Below are 16,788 nucleotides of genomic sequence, written 5' to 3' on the forward strand. Positions count from 1 at the left end.
ATTCCTCAGCTAACTTAGGTTCTGCATTCTCTTTCTGCCTTCTTGTGTGCTGCTCCAGCCTCAACTCATTTTTATTTCCCTGGATTGGAAGTACCAAGATTTCTTCTCACAATTTGCTTAAGTTATTAGCTGAGCTAATAACCAAAAATGCACTTAAAAGTAAAACTCTTAACCACACTTATTCCTGGGGTTAAATTTTCCCAGCTACACAATTCATAATCCAGTAAAAACAGCCACCTAGGCTGTTGCAGACTATGGAGCTGGTTCAAGTCGTCTCAGCAGCACAGCAAATGGAATGTCCCTGCTTCTGGGCTGAAGTTCCTGGCTGCTTCTGCCATGGGGAGCAGTGTGATATTGGGGCTTTCTTCTCCTGGGCTTGATACGTTCAACCAAAGCTGTCATAGCCAGCAGCTTTCCAGCACAATGGGGTCAGAGTGGGCAGTGGCGTGTTGGTGACTCTCTTTTTGGCTGTCCTAGGCCTTAATCAAGGTAAAGAGAGCCTCTTTTCAGGAATAATCTTCAGGAATAAACAGAAAGTTTCTTAAGGAATTTATTCTGAATATTTTGATAGTTGCTGCTTTTTTGAGTAAAGACTTCTAGGCTCTTATTATGGGATTTTTTTCCCATTGTGTGCCATGCATTTCTCTTGTGCTGAATGTCCTTTTTTTTGGGGAGGTGACGTGAGTTCAGTTCTGTTCAGAAGCTGTTGTGTTAAATGTTTTCTGGGTTTCGTTTTCTGTCTTAGAGTAATTGAATATGAAAAATGAACCTAAATTAGTTACTTCCACACAAACTTGGCACTGGTCTTGATTCTTATATGACAGAATCATTGAATCATTAAGGTTGGGAAAGACCAGTAAGATCCTCAAGTCCAACCCCAGCCCGCCCCAACTGTGCCCCCTGACCCTCAGTGCCACACCTCCACTTTCCTGGACCACCTGTGGGGATGGTGACTCCCCTAGCTCCTTGGGCAGCTGTGCCAGTACCTTACCACTCTTTCTGAAAGGAAATTGTTCCTTATGTTCCTGAACAACACCATATACAGTAAACTCTTCAAACACGAGCATGTGTAAAAATTCCATTTTCAAATCAAGATCTACAAATAAAGATTTTGCAAGCATGATTTGGAGTAATGAATTTGGGTGTAATAACTGATTCACATTGAACAATTTTTGGTTGCTGTGTTATAGCATTGTCCAGTTTCTTATCACAGTGATTGTACAGTTAAAACTGAGGGAGACCATTATTTATAAGCAAGCTTAGATACAGCTCAAGAGCATTTGACAGGAGGTATTTCCAGGCTCTTAAAAAAGGAAGAAAAAAAAAAGTAGGTTTATGTTATTGATTGGAGTTAAACTAGCAGTAGTTATTCTAACTAACTGCACCAGTCTAAGCTGTGATATTCTGTCCAGCCTGTGCTATACCCACTGATGCTTCCTTGGTGTCTGACAGAGAGAGGAAGGATGATAATTCCCCTGCTGCAAAGAAGAGGCAGCTTTGTTGGATTCCTTATCTGGATTGTGTGAGCTATTTACAAAGCCACTTATCCTTTTCCATTGTTGGTGGTGGAGTTATTTAAATACCTGATCTAGCATGCTGGTCTGTCTGATAAGCAGGAACAAGGTTGTTTATGAAATCTTCTTAGAGAAAGAGCCCAGTTATGGGCTTGGAATTGCTCTCCAGAGGAGACTGCTGACAGAGCAGGTTCAGATCGAGCCAAACTCTTACAATGATGTGAAGGTATTCAGTATAATTTCCCTGACTGTGTTAATATTTAAGTGCTAGTCTCCTTGGCAGACAAACTGTATCTTAAGGTGACTTGCCTACAAATAATGTTTGATTCTGCTGCCCTATCTCTGTGATGTGGGCATCTGTAATCATGATGTTATATGCCATCAATTCCTTAGCAACAAAAAAACAATTTAACAGTTAACACGCAGCAACCAGGATAATTGAACTTGGATTACCAAAGCAGCAAATCTCTGGGTGTTGGACCCTCATTAGGCCATAACCTATAGGACTTTTGAGGCAGGGAATATTATCTTCTCAAGTATGAAGTGCTGATGGGTTTTGTTTGTCACTGTTATGAATGTTTATGTGACTACAAGTTAGTACAAGCTGAATGTGTTGTTTCATGGTGTTTTCTCCTCTCAAAGAACCTTTCATGTAGACTTCATGTAGCTGAATATTTTTCTAGCTGTTGCTCTTGCTTGCTCATAGCTCCGTGCCTTCTGGTTTTGCTTCACTTTCAAATACAAGGATATTTTTAAAGGTGTGTACTTACATGGATCTCTCTTTCAATGTTCTTTAGGGGAAGAAAGCAATGGACCTTTATGTGAAACCATTTCAACTGCAGGATCCGAGGCCCCAAGTGGCTCTGAGGTAAGGCACAGTGCAGACAGAATTAATATACTGCCCATAGAATGAGAGAGAAACAGTGTTGTGAAAGAGAAAATTAGTTTTGAAAGAGAACACTGCTCCTAGATTCTCATGTACGTCTTTATCTGTGCAAATGTGTTTTCTTCCTCTGGCGTTCTGAAGGAGCAAAAATATGCAAGTAATGCTGCTACTCACTGAGAAACTGCACAGCACAATAGCATTAACAGTAGTGGAAAAGAGCTTGGGGCTTTGCAGTATTTTCAGTATCAGTAAGAATCACACGGTCACTTCAGTGTTTTGTTAATGAGAAAGACGTGCTCTTCCACAAAACCAGTGCTTGGTTTTATGCCGTGCGTTACACTTCTAGAGAATCTAGGCACTCTTCCATTCCTGTGCTGCAGGTATTTTTAACAGTGCAGCTGTCTGAGAAAGCCAAAAGGAGGCGTGAGTTATGAGTACCTCTCCCTTGCAAGATGTGCAGTCCAAAATGCATCATCATTAATCATTTGTCTCAGTGCCTCATTGCTTAATCCAGAGCCTGCAATAAATAAATAGAGGTACGTGGATACTATTCAGTTAAGAAAGAAATTACAAAGAATTTTGAAATATTTTTGAAATTGATGTTTTATTTTCTATTGTCTAATTTCTTACTTGTTATTGTATGTTTAGAGGAGGATAGGAAGAGTTTTAGCAATAGCTGCTTTGCTGAAGTACAGTCTTCAGTTGCCTACGAGCCCTCATCAGAAATGATACCACGGAGTTAGCGCTGGCAAAGTGTGGCTCTGCTGTGTTTCTAAAGTACCTTTCCTCATCTACCTTCAAGAGGTAAATTTCAAGTTGGTCCTGTGAAGACAAAATACCACATCCTTCTTAGATGACACAGATCTTTGTCTTGCTAGCACGTGCACCGTATCACCCTCATTTTTTTTGTGAATCTACCATGTTTCATCTGTTAGCGTGTTCAGTCTGCTTCCTCTCTATCTATTGTATGAGTTCTGTAGTAATCTTCTTCTGCAGGAAAAATTCTGTTTAACAGATATAGCAAATACTTCACCGAACCCAGGCAGACATGATCTCAAATCACAGTGTATGAGTCATTGTACCGTGATAGGCAGCAGAGTCTGAAGCTGTTTCCAAGTTACCTCTGAGTGCCTGTGTTTGGATGAAGATGACCTACTTCACCAAGACTGAAAGAATTCAATTCATGACCTAAGATGTGGAAAAGGGCAGGAGACGTGGGAGAAAGGGTGTGTGACATTTCTTAAGGTCAGCTGGTCCTCTGACACTTGTTACATTTAAATTAATACTTCTCTCTGCTTTACATCATCCTAACCTATATCCCTTAACACAATCTCGTTCATCAGATTTTTGCTTTCTATAGATAAACTTGGCATCAATTTATACCGTTGTTTCTAATCTTCTCACCCAGCACTGTAATCAGCCATGACAGCCTTGGTTTGTGACAAGTAATGTTGTGTATTTCCAGGTGAAGTTCTTCCACGAATTGATTCCAATGGTAACATAGCCTTCATTATTTGTTGTATAATGCTCATCTTTTATCTTCATCTCTCCTTACAACTTCAGTTTCTTCTTTCTGAATGGAGAGAATTTACTTTCCCTCAGTTCTTTGCTAGCCTGCTTTTGTCATCCTTAATGCATTCCTGTAGCAGTTGAGTAGGGCCATCAATCCTGGCAGTGAGAAAACCCATTCTCTCTCCTCTTTCTGCAAAGACCAGTTTGACCTCAGATCGACTTGATCTGTTGTGTTGTCCAATTTTACAAATTGCCTTCGGTGGTAGGTGAGTAAATGTCTTGTTACTTAACTGTGTACTTAAATTTATGTTCCTGGATCTTCAGTGTACTTCATACGGTCAACTGAAGTCCCCAAACCACCCAACTCCAGTGATTTTTTTGAAACAGAAATGGAATTCATTCAAAAAAAGATTAGTGTAAGAGAGTTACCTGATTTTTCATCAGGTTGCAATTAAAATTTGCTTGCACTGTCTTTCTTTTCTTCCCTCTCCCCAAAAACAAAACTTAGTGTAATGGCTTACTTAGTAGTAGAGCTAAGGCCTCATGGCTAATTGAGCAGCAGGGAGGGTTGGGAGGGGATAACATTTAGACTCTAATGAGAAGATGTTATCCACAGCATCGTGACATATTTGTGACTGTTGCAATTTGTACAGTAAAGTGATTTGTATGCAAGGAACAGTGGAAGTAAAATAAAAACAGTGAGAAGCAGTCTGTGGTGAAGCCTGACAATGGTGAAGCCTGACAGTATACATATACAAAAATCAGATGGAGTCCAGGACTCAGAAAGCAATCACATCTGCAGTCTGTGATGCTTGCGGTCCTTCGTTATGTTTTTGCATTTGTGCTCTAATCTGCTATTACTTTTTTTTCCCCCCCTCTCATCTGCTTCTTATTAGTGTCCTTATTTACTTCACTCCCAAGGCCAAAAGAAGCATTGGGACACTTAAAGTTCAACAGGCTTGAATATTAGAAGCTTTACAGTGTGAATCATTTCTAGATGCTTTGTCATGCAGGGAGACAAGATCTTCTCAGCAAACAGCAGAGAGGAAAAGGGAAAAAAGGTGATGCAGTAGGAATATTTTCAGATAGGTGCTGCAAAGGGGTCTGTTTCCAGTTACATCTTTGTGAAATCATTTCACAGACAGCCACTTCTGTTTGGGATAAGCAACTGTCCTAATTCAGTCTTGAAGCAGAATCTGCTGAATTATCCTTTATAGAGTTCCTGCTTGAAGAAATACATCAGTGAGTCTGAAAGACATCTCAGGCAGATGGGAAAATGAATAAAATAAAATCTGAGAATCTGTTTTCCCCTACATAATACTTGTGCAGCTAGAGAAGAAAAAGTATACCACAGGTCCATTCCATTTGATAGCATGTTTTGTGAGAGATAAACCACAGGTGAGTTTGTGATTCTATTTACATCTGTAAGAAGAATATATTGATGAATACTTTAGAGAAAGAATATGTTAGGCTTAAAGAAGGAAGACTTCAAACTATGAAGGACCAGGTGAATACTGCTACCACTACTGTCAAAGTGATTTTTGGCTTTTGTTTGAAGAAATTGGGGCCGTTTTGAGTGTTTCTGTAAGGAATACTTAGTTCTTGTTCTGACCATTATATTTTATCAAGATAGAAGTCCTGCTTTGAAATACATAAACTTTAGCATGTAGTGAAAAAGTAGTCTCTCTTGTGCAAGACAAGGTATGTTGACTATCAGCAACTGTGTAACACCTACCTCCCATGACTTCATTTCAGTTATACTGACAGTGAATTAAGTTCCCTACATTAGCAGGAAAGCAATTCACCAAATGTGTAGTGGTGTACAAAGGACTGCCATGGACAAGAGCAGGCCAGGGCCTGGGGGAACCCTGACAGGCAAGGCTGTTCCTCCACAGTTTGCAGTTTGCACAGTACTTCACACAGCTGTTTTTTTCAGAACATAATTGGAGCAAACTTTTCAACTAAGTATTTAAGTGTTCATTGTTCCACAAACAATAGAATCATTAAAGCAGGGCAAAACCTCAAAGGTCATCTGATCCAACCCATCCCCACCATGCTTGCTAACCACATCCCTCAGTGCCACATTGCCACTTGAAAACCTGTAGGGATGGTTTTCTTGAAAACCTGAAGGGATGGTGACTCCACCAGGGTACTGTTGTCTTTCCTGACTACCTGGGTGTGCTGCTGGCTCACATTCAGCTGGATTTTTCCAGTAGCATTGGTAACCTGGGGGTTAGATTTGTAAGTCCTGTTCAGGCTATCTTAGGATAAGAGTACAGTGGGGCCATTGTATTAGTATTGTTTCTCATGTGGTATCCTTGCCAAAAAAAGATTGATCTTTCTGTTTATTTGGCTGACTTCCTGAAAGGATATTTTTGCTTAGATAAGCAAATACTCATAGATGATATCATTAATAAAGAATGGAGAAAGGTGTACTTGCATTAGTTCTACATAAACAAGATCAAAAGTAGTGTTTGTTTCACAAAGTTATACTAGTAGACCTGTGTGGTTTCTCTCAAGTAAAGCTTTAGTTGAAAATTAAAATGCGAAAGTCAGTGAACATGTGATCTCTATAGGCTAGGGACTCAGCTACCTGAGAAAGTTTTGCTCAACTTTTGACTTTCTGAACTGAAAATCCAACCGACACTCAGAATAACTTTCTAGTGAAAAAAAAAACAGAAAAAAAAAACCCAGAAGCTACACTGTTTCTCCTCAAATCGTTTTTTTCTTTTTAAAGCATCCTTTGCATCCTTGCTAACGATGTTATGTTTTTCCCCATGATGCCCCTGGCAGGGTCTCAACAGCACTGAGACTACTTTACTCATCCCCGACCATCAAGTGGTAAGCAGTAAGCACCATTCATGCTTCCTTGCATGAATTTGTGTGACGTCTTCTGTTACCATATGCCAAAAAGTCCCTCTCTAAAAAAATAAAAATTTTCCAGTTTCAAGGAAGCCATCCTTCTGAAAAAACTGCTTTCCTAATGAACAAAAGTGGATGTGTCTTTTGAGTCTATTGTCCTCACGTCCATGTCATGTGATGGCTTAATTGATGAACTCAAGGTGATTGAAAGGTCTTGAATGGTGAAAAATGGACAAAATTGAGAAGTTAACTGTTGGTGAAGAAAACTGGAAAGTTTGCTTTTTTGTTATTCTTTTGGTTGATGGGATATAGGGCATTCTGACTGTGGTGTGATTAACAAACGTGGGATCCCTTTTTATCATAACATGCAGGATTCTGAGTCAGCATGGTACTTCAACACGTTTTAATTATGACATGTTGGCAGTAATTACCAAATAAGCTAGCAAAAAATCTCTGATTTTACAGAGGGGAAACAAATGATGAAAACTTGTTTAACATAACTGGAGAAGTACATGCTGAGGTGTATTCTGGTTGCTTGCTTACATGGGGCTCTGGTGTCTTCCATTAACACATATGCTGTTAGCATACTTTTAGTTTTCTTTGTTCTATTTCTGCTCAGTAGTTTCTTTCATCCAGAGAGGTGTTTTTTTTCCTGCACATTCAACTTCTAGAGTGAAAATCCTGAGTGTCTTAAACTGCCCCAAGATGCATGTTTTCAAGCTTTTGGAATTGAAACACAAGTGTTGTAAAGATGCAGAAATAGCTCCCAGAAGGATGTGGGGCTTCTCTTTGTTTCTGTTGGTGGCAGAGGTTGTATAGTTTCTGACGCAACTTTGCAGCTTGCATGGAGTCTAACTGGAAATGGGGCCATGGAGTGTTGTAAAGGCACTCTTTGGGAGTGGGTAAGCGCTTTACAACTGTGTCACTCCAAGGAAGAATATGGAAGTGAACCTCATGCAAAGTGGTCTCTGGTGTAACGGGCTGAGTTTAGCGTGCATGAACTGTGGAGGAATGTGCTTTTTTGCTTTTTGCTACACCGTGTATTTGCAGTTGTTGTGTGAATACATTTACAGGAGCTTTTTGCTTCTTTTTGCTTTTCAAAGTTGTGTTTCGTGGAATGGTTTCATTTGGCACAGCAGATCTCCAATCAGCTTGTGTCACCTGCAGCTGTCAATGTGTTTCATTTCATGAAGAGTGGTGTACACAGACGCTGGGCTCCAACTTGCAGTTGGAGTGAGGGTGTTCATTCTGATTTTAAGCTGCTTTGTTTTTCTTGCTCTTTCACATCTGGAGATTTTCCTTGCACCTTTGAACCCCTTATTTTGTTTTCTGTGTTCTGTTGTGATTTTTTTTCCTGCAATGGATTGTTAGTGTATAAATAGTCTAATTGCTTTATAATGAAGTAATTCTGGTTTGTTACCATGCATACAATAAAAACTGACTGGTGCATGACTATCTAAAGTATGCAGTAAATAAATATTTGCTTTGTAAACTATCCTGTAAGCAAGTAAGTGAAATGTTGCATTTTTTTTCCTTGTAATCTCAGGAAGTTTTCTTACCTGATAATGTAGGACTGTGGTTATGCAATTCCTAGCTATGCTGACTGGGATGTTGATACTGATGTTATTCAGCACTGAGTAATGTTCTAAAGGGGGTTCTTTATTGTGCTATAACTACAGTAGATAATATTGAGAATCTACATGTTGGACTAGTGCTGATTACCACTTAATTACTGAAATGACAGCTCTAAAAGATCTTTCTGCTCTTGAGATACACAAACCAGAAGGCAATGAAGGACACTGACCCCTGAACCTCCAGTCCCAGGGCTGCAGGGTTGGAGGTGGCATGAAGCTCTGGAGGGAGGAAGAGCTGTGTTTGGGAGCTGCGTTTCTCAGCACGGGCCCCTGAATTGTTCTGACTGAATTTACTCTGAAATGTATTGCTCTAGGCAAAGTTTTTTTGTCTTTCCAGTTCAGGCATGGAGGGCTGAAGCACTGAGTAGCAAGGTGTGTTTGGAGGAAACTCTGTTATGTAATAGCAGAGAGTTGTGTCTAGCAGCATGTAACAACTTGACTTTGTTGTTATGTGAATGACCAGAAATAGAAATCCCTTTGAATCCTGAGAAAATAAGCAGGTCTGAATCATCTGTGCCTGGTATAACAGCACCTGAAGAATAGATTTCCTTTTCCACTGCTGTAATAGAGCACTGAGGAAAAGCTGACTGGATTAAGCAAGGTCTGGTGCCCATTCAGGTGAGTAATGCTAAATAACATGTACTGTGTCACTCAGCTTCAGCCCGAAGTCGTTTCCCTGAGGCATTTTATTAGGGCTGCTAGTGGTTGCTACCACTTCCAGCTGCCTGCTCTCCCCTGCTCTTAACGGTGATGCTCGTGTTTGCTTTGGACTTGGCAGAGCATATTTGAGCCCCTGCAGGAGGAGGCGGCCAGGTCTGCTGGAGTGCTTGGAGAGCGGTTAGCGTGGGTTGAAGTTGGAAGGGAGCTCAGTTTAGAGCGCAACCACCGGCTGGCATTTACACCCTTCACCTAAATCTGTTTGGGCAAGAGTCATTATAATGTAAAACGGCTTCACTTTGTGCTGAGCTGAGCTTTTATTTCCACGTTGATGTTTTAGTTTCCCTTGTGAGTCAGGAGCTCCTGCTGCAGGGTTGCAGTTTGTATCCTATGGGATTGCTGAGTGGTTAAGCAAGACAGTTCACTTTGACCTCAGGCAGGTGCCTGGGCAAGCTAAGAATTAATTACAAGTTCAACTGTGATGATTGGTATAGTTCATATGTGCCCAGTTATGCTGCAGTTAGCTGAAAAGAAAATCTAGCCAGGCTGTTAGTGTGTTCAGCTCATGTGCCCGGATGCTATGGAGTCGTTTAGTTCTTAAACAGATGGTGAGGCTGGGAAAACTGAGAAACGACTTAAGAAAAATGAGCAGTCCTCGTAAATCTGTTTTATCCATCTTCTGGAAAGGACTGGTGCATGCTGAGCACTGTCACATCTCTTCATGGATGTTGGAGATGAGCTCTGGAGGTCTCCCTCTTGAGACCAGGCAAACTTCAGACATAGATCAGCTTAGAACCAGAGAACTGGGTTTGAAAGCTTAGGTTGGAAAGGACCTTAAGGGTCACGTAGCTCTAGCCCCCAGCTGTGGTTGCTCACTCAGTCAAGCAGTGGATCCCAAGGATGGGGATGACACAGTCTGTTTGAGCAACCTGTTGGACCTGTTCCTTCTCAGCCACTCCCTCGAATCCAGCAGGAATTTTCCTTGTTGCAACTTGTAGCTTTCACCATATGCATCCGAGAGAAGACTGGCTCCATCTCCTCTGCAGTTCCTCACTGGGTATCATTTAGTTACTCAAAAGCTTCTGTTTGCAGTCTGTATTGTGCTGGGAAGTTTTAATTCATTACTTGTATTACAGGTGGAGCCCATCAAAGGCCATCTGCTATGATGAGATACCTCTCCTCAATACATCTCATCTAACTTAATAACCATGGCTTGTCCAAGATGAGTTATTCTGAACACAGTTCTGAGAGGAGCTGTGAAGAAGTCACATGTAAGCCATAGTGCTGTACAATTCACAAATAGAACCGATGCAAATGATCAACATTTCAGGTGTTTTAGTCCCATAAGTGCACGTTTAGGCACAGAACAGCAAGCATATGCAAGCTGGATGTTGTTCTTCCTGTGAAATTCAAATGTAGCACACAGGAAAGAAATAATTTATGGGTTTCATAGAGAGTTGATAAACGTTCTCCTTCACAAAGCAGATTCAAAGTTGACTACTGCATCTTAGGTTGCTGCTGAGAACATTAGTGACTGAGCAGGATTCCGGCACATCGTGAAGAACAAGCAAACTTGGGTGGCACTGAAGATTAGTAGTACTTCAATTGTGTGGAATGATCCTAGTTGTAGCTCTGCTGCATGAAGAATTCAGGATTCTCATTTGGCAAGGGCTTTTTTGAAGTTATTGTATTTGTGAATACATCTTTTATTGGTTCACAAGGACAAAATCTGTGCAAGCATCCCTGCCTTTTTAAATTGGTGGTTGAGGTAGCCTGATCTTTACGTGAATTCCCTAGGTTAGGTGTCACTACAGTGCTGCTTAGGGTTCAGTTAACTGTAACAGTGAATAATTACAGTGCTGTTAATACCATGTAAATTTCAGTGTGGTTTTGTATGCTGATCACCTAACAGCTGTAAGTTATAGCTATTTTTACAAACAAAACTGTAAGAGCTGAACAAAACAGAGAATGCTATTCCTTTCCTTTTATTGGATTCTCTGATTATTGTGAGCACCCAAATCTTGCCTGACAGTGCGCTACATTTGGCAGCACCAGTGTATCTGTTGAAGGGGCATAAAGTTGTACAACGTGATGGAAAAAAAGGGACTGCTTTTATTTTTCAAATTTGAGCATATTTGAACATAAACCAGTTTCCTGGAATGCGTGGTATTATGCTCGTAGCCTTTTCAGCTCTGGGATGACCTGGCTGCTGTTTTCATTTTACGTTTCAGCTGATCAAAATTAACGTGGGTGTAACAGTACCATGCATGTTCCATTCATTACCCAGTGCCTTTTTCTGTTGTCATCTTTGCGTAACATTCAAAGAAACCTTCCTACCCTTCTTGTAAACTATGCTGAAGTATCTAAACAGTGGCAATTAGCATTCTCAGAGCTGTTTAAAACCTTCTGATTTTTATTATCAGAATGCCAGGATGCTTTTCCCTTTAATACAAAGCACAGTTGTGCTGTCTGTGGATGGTCATGCTTTTGCTGGTACTTGGAGGCCTTTCCTGGCTCTGTTAAGGGGCTGCTCACTTACACTGAGTGTGGGGTGCTGCTGGAAGCTTCTCCCTTTGGGACTTGGAGAGGGACAGCATGCTAACTAACTACTTGTTGGTTATTCCAGCAGAGTGGAAGGAGATATAATCTGTTCCTGAAGCGACGACTCAGGGTAAAACAGTGATGAATGATATTGCAAGTGCCTTGGATGGCTGCAGTAATAACATGCTTCACTGTGTGGTGTCTTCTATTAACTGGGAGCAAGGTTCACAGTTGCAAATATTGTGCTTTTCCAGAGCCTTTTTTCACATGCAACTTTATACAGCTTAAGAGGAAGAGGAGACATATCCCTCTGAGTTACTATTTTTGTTCCTGCTCTACTAAAATGAAAATCCGCATGGGTTCTATTACTACATGTCAATTTTGTTGATCATGTCATTAAATAAAAATAAATAACCAAAGTAAACCAACTTCCTTAGCATGGGCTTAAATTTAGCCCTGTTTTTTTACTTGCTGTAGACAACACTTTGCCATATGGAGTCATTTAGGCAGTTTGGTAGAGCTAATGTTGATGCAGCAGTTAATAATCTTACCTAATATTAACTTTCATAGTGGAAGGAAGTAATTCTCTTCCTTTGCTGAACGTTAGTAGTTGTAGTGGATAAGATCAATATTACTGATACAAAATTCAGATATGTTGATAAATGGAAACATGAACCTCTATAGTACAATCAGAATATTAATTTCGCTGTTGTGTTGATGTGTTTTATTCAAATTTTCTTTAATTTATAAAAAAATATATATTTTCTTCAGGGAAGAAAATATTCAGTTTTGAAATATAACCACTGTGTTGTTTGTGTGCCAGTTTGTGTATGACCATTCCTGGGACGTAATTCCAAGTGGTGGTTGGCCTTAGTGACTCTTGTTGCATAGAAAGGGATGTGTGGGTTTCACTTCTTGCTGCCTGCTTCAAGTTGATGAGCTGTGCCCTCTGATGCTTTGGTGCAGTGCAGTGCTCCTACTAACTGCAGAAAAGCTCAAATTGCTGAATAACACTTGTCTTTATCATTTGTGACACATTCAAAAGAGTGTGTAAGGAGAAATGATAGCACTGTTCACAGGCATCGCTATGCTAACATGTTTTGTATTTACTCTACATACCAGGTATTTGCACATGACATTTGAGGTTGTTGTCAGATAACGTGAAAATGATTGCAGCTGCATACAGGACTTGTTAAAACTTGCCTGAGTGCATCTTCAGCTATGAAGAAACTGAAAAGTTGGGGCAATTCTAAGGAAACTGTTCTGCCTTCTGTTATCTTGGAGTAATGGCAATACTTGGTTTTTAATCCTGTGCCCCTCTCTTTTCCAGATCGATAAAAGACATGAAAGCAAAGATTCAATTTTCTTCAGGGATGGTGTCAGGAGGATTGATTTTGTTCTCTCTTATGTGGATGATCTTAATAAAGAATGGGAGAAGAAGCTGGTAAGTTTGCTTTTTTGAGGTCTCATCAATTCCTATCTATTGTAAACTGAATTTCAATTGTTAGCCTTTCAGATCACTACACTCAGCTGGAACTGAGCTTTGTAAAAGGATCTCATAATTGTGTAAAATGCCATTCTGTGTTCGTAAATCTGTGTCATGTACTGTTGTGTGTTAGGAATCCATTTTATTGGATTTTAGGGGGCTTAGTTGACTGAATTGATCACTCAATTGTTTGCATCATTCAGTGTATTTTACAGTCAGTTTAATGCCAAATCGTTTTGTTTTCTTCTTTCAATAATGTTAGAAATAGGTAAGGCCTTACACCTGTGTAGTGTTAATGAAGGCATTTTCTTCTAAATCAGGTATTATCCGAGTTAGCTGTTGCAATAATGTTTATTCTTTTACGTATGTGGGCAGCGTTTTGATTTTTCATTATTATCTTCATTTAGCAGAAAGAGAACTTGTCACGGTGTAGTCCGTGACAGTAACCCAAGGGAAACCGAGAAGGGAGAGAGAAAAGAAAAAAGAGAAAAAAACAAACTGCAGCAGCCACACGGCTGCCCGAGCAGAGCAACGCGTGCCGGGGAGGGGGGGAGGGAAACGGAGGCAATAGATGGGTCTACAAAAAAACAACGGCACGATCTGAGAAGGAACGGTAACTTTACTAAATCTAATAAAATTGAACAATTGAGAGAGAAATGAAGTTTCCGAAGCTCCACAGCCGCGCCGGTGCGGAGCTCCGCCCCTCTGCTGCTCCCAACAGCATTAACTCCTTCACTGCTGTGTGATGCTCTGATGTGGAATACTGGCATCAAAACCACAACATTCCACATCATCACATCATGCTTAACACATATCTATACAGAACCAAAACAGTAATAACATAAATTACGTACAAACATATATACATACATATATATACATGGAATTACAGACTGCATTCCCCAGCATCAAAGTCCCCTGTGGGACATGCTGGATGTCCCCATTTTTACCCATTACCCACCAGGTGCACCCAGGTCCCTGCGCAAAAACGATTCCATGGACGGGTTTGCCCTTTCCAGAGGCTGGAAGGACCCACACCGCTTTCCCAGAACATGCTCCTTACATGTACCACAGGGACCTTATCTCCCTCTATGGTCTGTAGGGAGCTGGATTGTGTAGGACCCTCTTGGTTGACTGATCCCCTAGTGTTGACCAACCAGGTGGCTTCTGCCAGATGCTTCTCCCAGTGCTTAAATGTACCACCACCCATTGCTCTCAACGTGGTTTTAACAACCCGTTGTAGCGCTTGATCTTACCAGCAGCTGGTGCATGGTAGGGGATATGTTAGATCCATTCAATGACATGTTCTTTGGCCCAAATATCCACAAGAGAATTTTTGAAATGAGTCCCATTATTGGACTCAATTCATTCTGGAGTGCCATGTCACTACAGGACTTGTTTCTTGAGCCCTAAGATGGTGTTTTGGGCAGTAGCATGGGGTACTGCGTGTCTCAAGCCACCCAGTGGTTGCCTCCACCATGGTGAGCACGTAACGCTTACTTACTATCGCGAGTTCGTGGCAAGGTGATATAATCAACCTTCCACACCTCCTCATATTTATATTTTTCCCATCGCCCTTCTTGCCAGAGAGGTTTCATCCTCTTGGCCTGTTTAATTATGGCACGTGTCACAGTCATGGATAACCTGTGCAATAGCATCCATAGTTAAGTCTACTCCTCAGTCTCTAGCCCACTTATAGGTTGCATCCCTTCCTTGATGGTCAGAGGTCTCATGGGCCCACTGAGCTAAAAATAGCTCTCCTTTGTTCTGCCAGTCCAAGTCTATCTGAGACACCTCAATTTTGGCAGCTTGATCTACCCGATAGTTATTTTTCTGTTCTTCAGTAGCTCGATTCTTGGGCACATGAGCATCTATGTGACACACCTTTACACCCAACTTTTTTGTTCAGGCAGCAATGTCTTTCCACAGTTCAGCAGCCCAGATAGGTTTACCCTTCCATTGCCAGTTGTTCTGTTCCCACTGCTGCAACCATCCCCATAAAGCATTTGCCACCATCCAAGAGTCGGTGTAAAGATACAGCATTAGCCACCTCTCCCATTCAGCCACATCTAAGGCCAGTTGGACAGCCTTTACCTCCGCAAATTGGCTTGACTCTCCTTCTCCTTCGGTGGCCTCTGCAACTCATCATGTGGGGCTCCACACAGCAGCCTTCCATCTGCGATGCTTCCCAACAATACGACATGATTAATCAGTGAACAGGGCATATGTCTTTTCATTTTTTGTTAGTTCATTATATGGTGCGGCCTCTTTAGCACGTGGTATCTCCTCTGATGGTGATGTTCCAAATTTCTTGCCTTCAGGCCACTCCATGATCACCTCCACGATTCCTGGACGGCTGAGATTCCCCATCCGAGCTCGCTGTGTAATCAGTGCAATACACTTACTCAAGGTGGCATCAGTAGCATGATGGGTGGAGGGAACCTTTCCTTTGAACATCCAGTTCAGCACTGTCAATCGAGGTGCCAGGAGGAGCTGTGTCTCAGTGCCAGTTACTTCAGAGGCAGCCCAAACCCCCTCATATGCTGCCAAAATCTCCTTCTCAGTTGGAGTGTAGCACTCCTCTGAATCCCTGTACGCTCTGCTCCAAAATCCCAGGGGTTGGCCTCGGGTCTCCCCAGAGGCTCTTTGCCACAGACTCCAAGTGGGACCTTTCTCTCCAGCAGCAGTGTAGAGGATATGGTTTACATCTTGTCTCATCCGTACTGGCCCCAGGGCCATAGCACGGGCTATCTCCTGCTTAATTTGCTCAAAGGCCTGCTGCTGCTCAGGACCCCATGCAAAATTATTCTTTTTTCCGGGTCACCTGATAGAGGGGGCTTACTATGAGGCTGTAGTTTGGGATGTGCATCCTCCAAAAATCTACTACACCCAGAAAAGACTGTGTCTCTTTCTTTCTAGTGGGTGGTGACATACTGGTGATTTTATCAACCACATCTCCTGGGATGTGACGATACCAATCTTGCCATTTTACTCCTAGAAACTGAATTTCTTGGGCAGGTCCCTTCACTTTGTTCCATTTAATAGCAAAACCAGCACTCATAAGAATTTGGATTCTATCTCCTTTTTTAAAAACTTCCTCTCCTGTATCACCCCACACAACAATGTCATCAATGTACTGGAGGTGCTCAGGTGCCCCACCCTGTTCCAATGTGGTTTGAATCAACCCATGGCAAATGGTTGGGCTGTGTTTCCACCCCTGGGGAAAACGGTTCCAGATGTACTGAACGCCCCTCCAGGTGAAAGCAAACTGGTCTGCACTCTGTGGCCAAAGGAATAGAAAAGAATGCATTGGCAATGTCAATGGTGGCATACCACTTGGCTGCTTTTGACTCCAGTTCATATTGCAGCTCTAACATATCTGGCACAGCAGCACTCAGTTGGGGGTTTGACTTCATTCAGGCCACAATAATCTACCGTCAGCCTCCATTCTCCACTGGCTTTACGCACTGGCCATATGGGGCTGTTAAAAGGTGAGTGAGTTTTGCTGATCACTCCCTGGCTCTCTAGCTGATGGATCAAGTTATGAATGGGGAGCAAGGAATCCCTGTTGTTGCGGTACTGCCATCTGTGGACTGTTTTTGTAGCAATAGGTACCTGCTGCTCTTTCACTTTCAGTACCCCCACAACACACGGATCTTCTGACAGGCCAGGTAAAGTAGACAGCTGCTGAATGTT

At 41.7% G+C, this 16,788-nt stretch overlaps 1 protein-coding gene across 3 annotated transcripts in view; it reads left to right on the forward strand.

Annotated features, from left to right (window-relative positions):
* Positions 1-16,788, forward strand: part of ANO5 (anoctamin 5) — a 704,596-nt gene that overhangs the window by 460,296 nt on the left and 227,512 nt on the right. For 2 of the 3 annotated variants that reach the window (XM_065755422.1, XM_065755423.1), the window contains 4 exons: positions 2,312-2,382; positions 6,706-6,753; positions 11,692-11,736; positions 12,937-13,050. In XM_065755422.1, the coding sequence (XP_065611494.1) occupies positions 2,312-2,382; positions 6,706-6,753; positions 11,692-11,736; positions 12,937-13,050 (278 nt within the window). The remainder of the gene's footprint in view (positions 1-2,311; positions 2,383-6,705; positions 6,754-11,691; positions 11,737-12,936; positions 13,051-16,788) is intronic. The other variant, XM_065755424.1, reaches the window with a different exon arrangement.

The sequence above is a fragment of the Cyrtonyx montezumae genome, unplaced genomic scaffold, assembly GCF_038088225.1.
Source record: "Cyrtonyx montezumae isolate F1298 unplaced genomic scaffold, pur_monq_1.0 scaffold_10, whole genome shotgun sequence".
Lineage (NCBI taxonomy): Eukaryota > Metazoa > Chordata > Aves > Galliformes > Odontophoridae > Cyrtonyx > Cyrtonyx montezumae.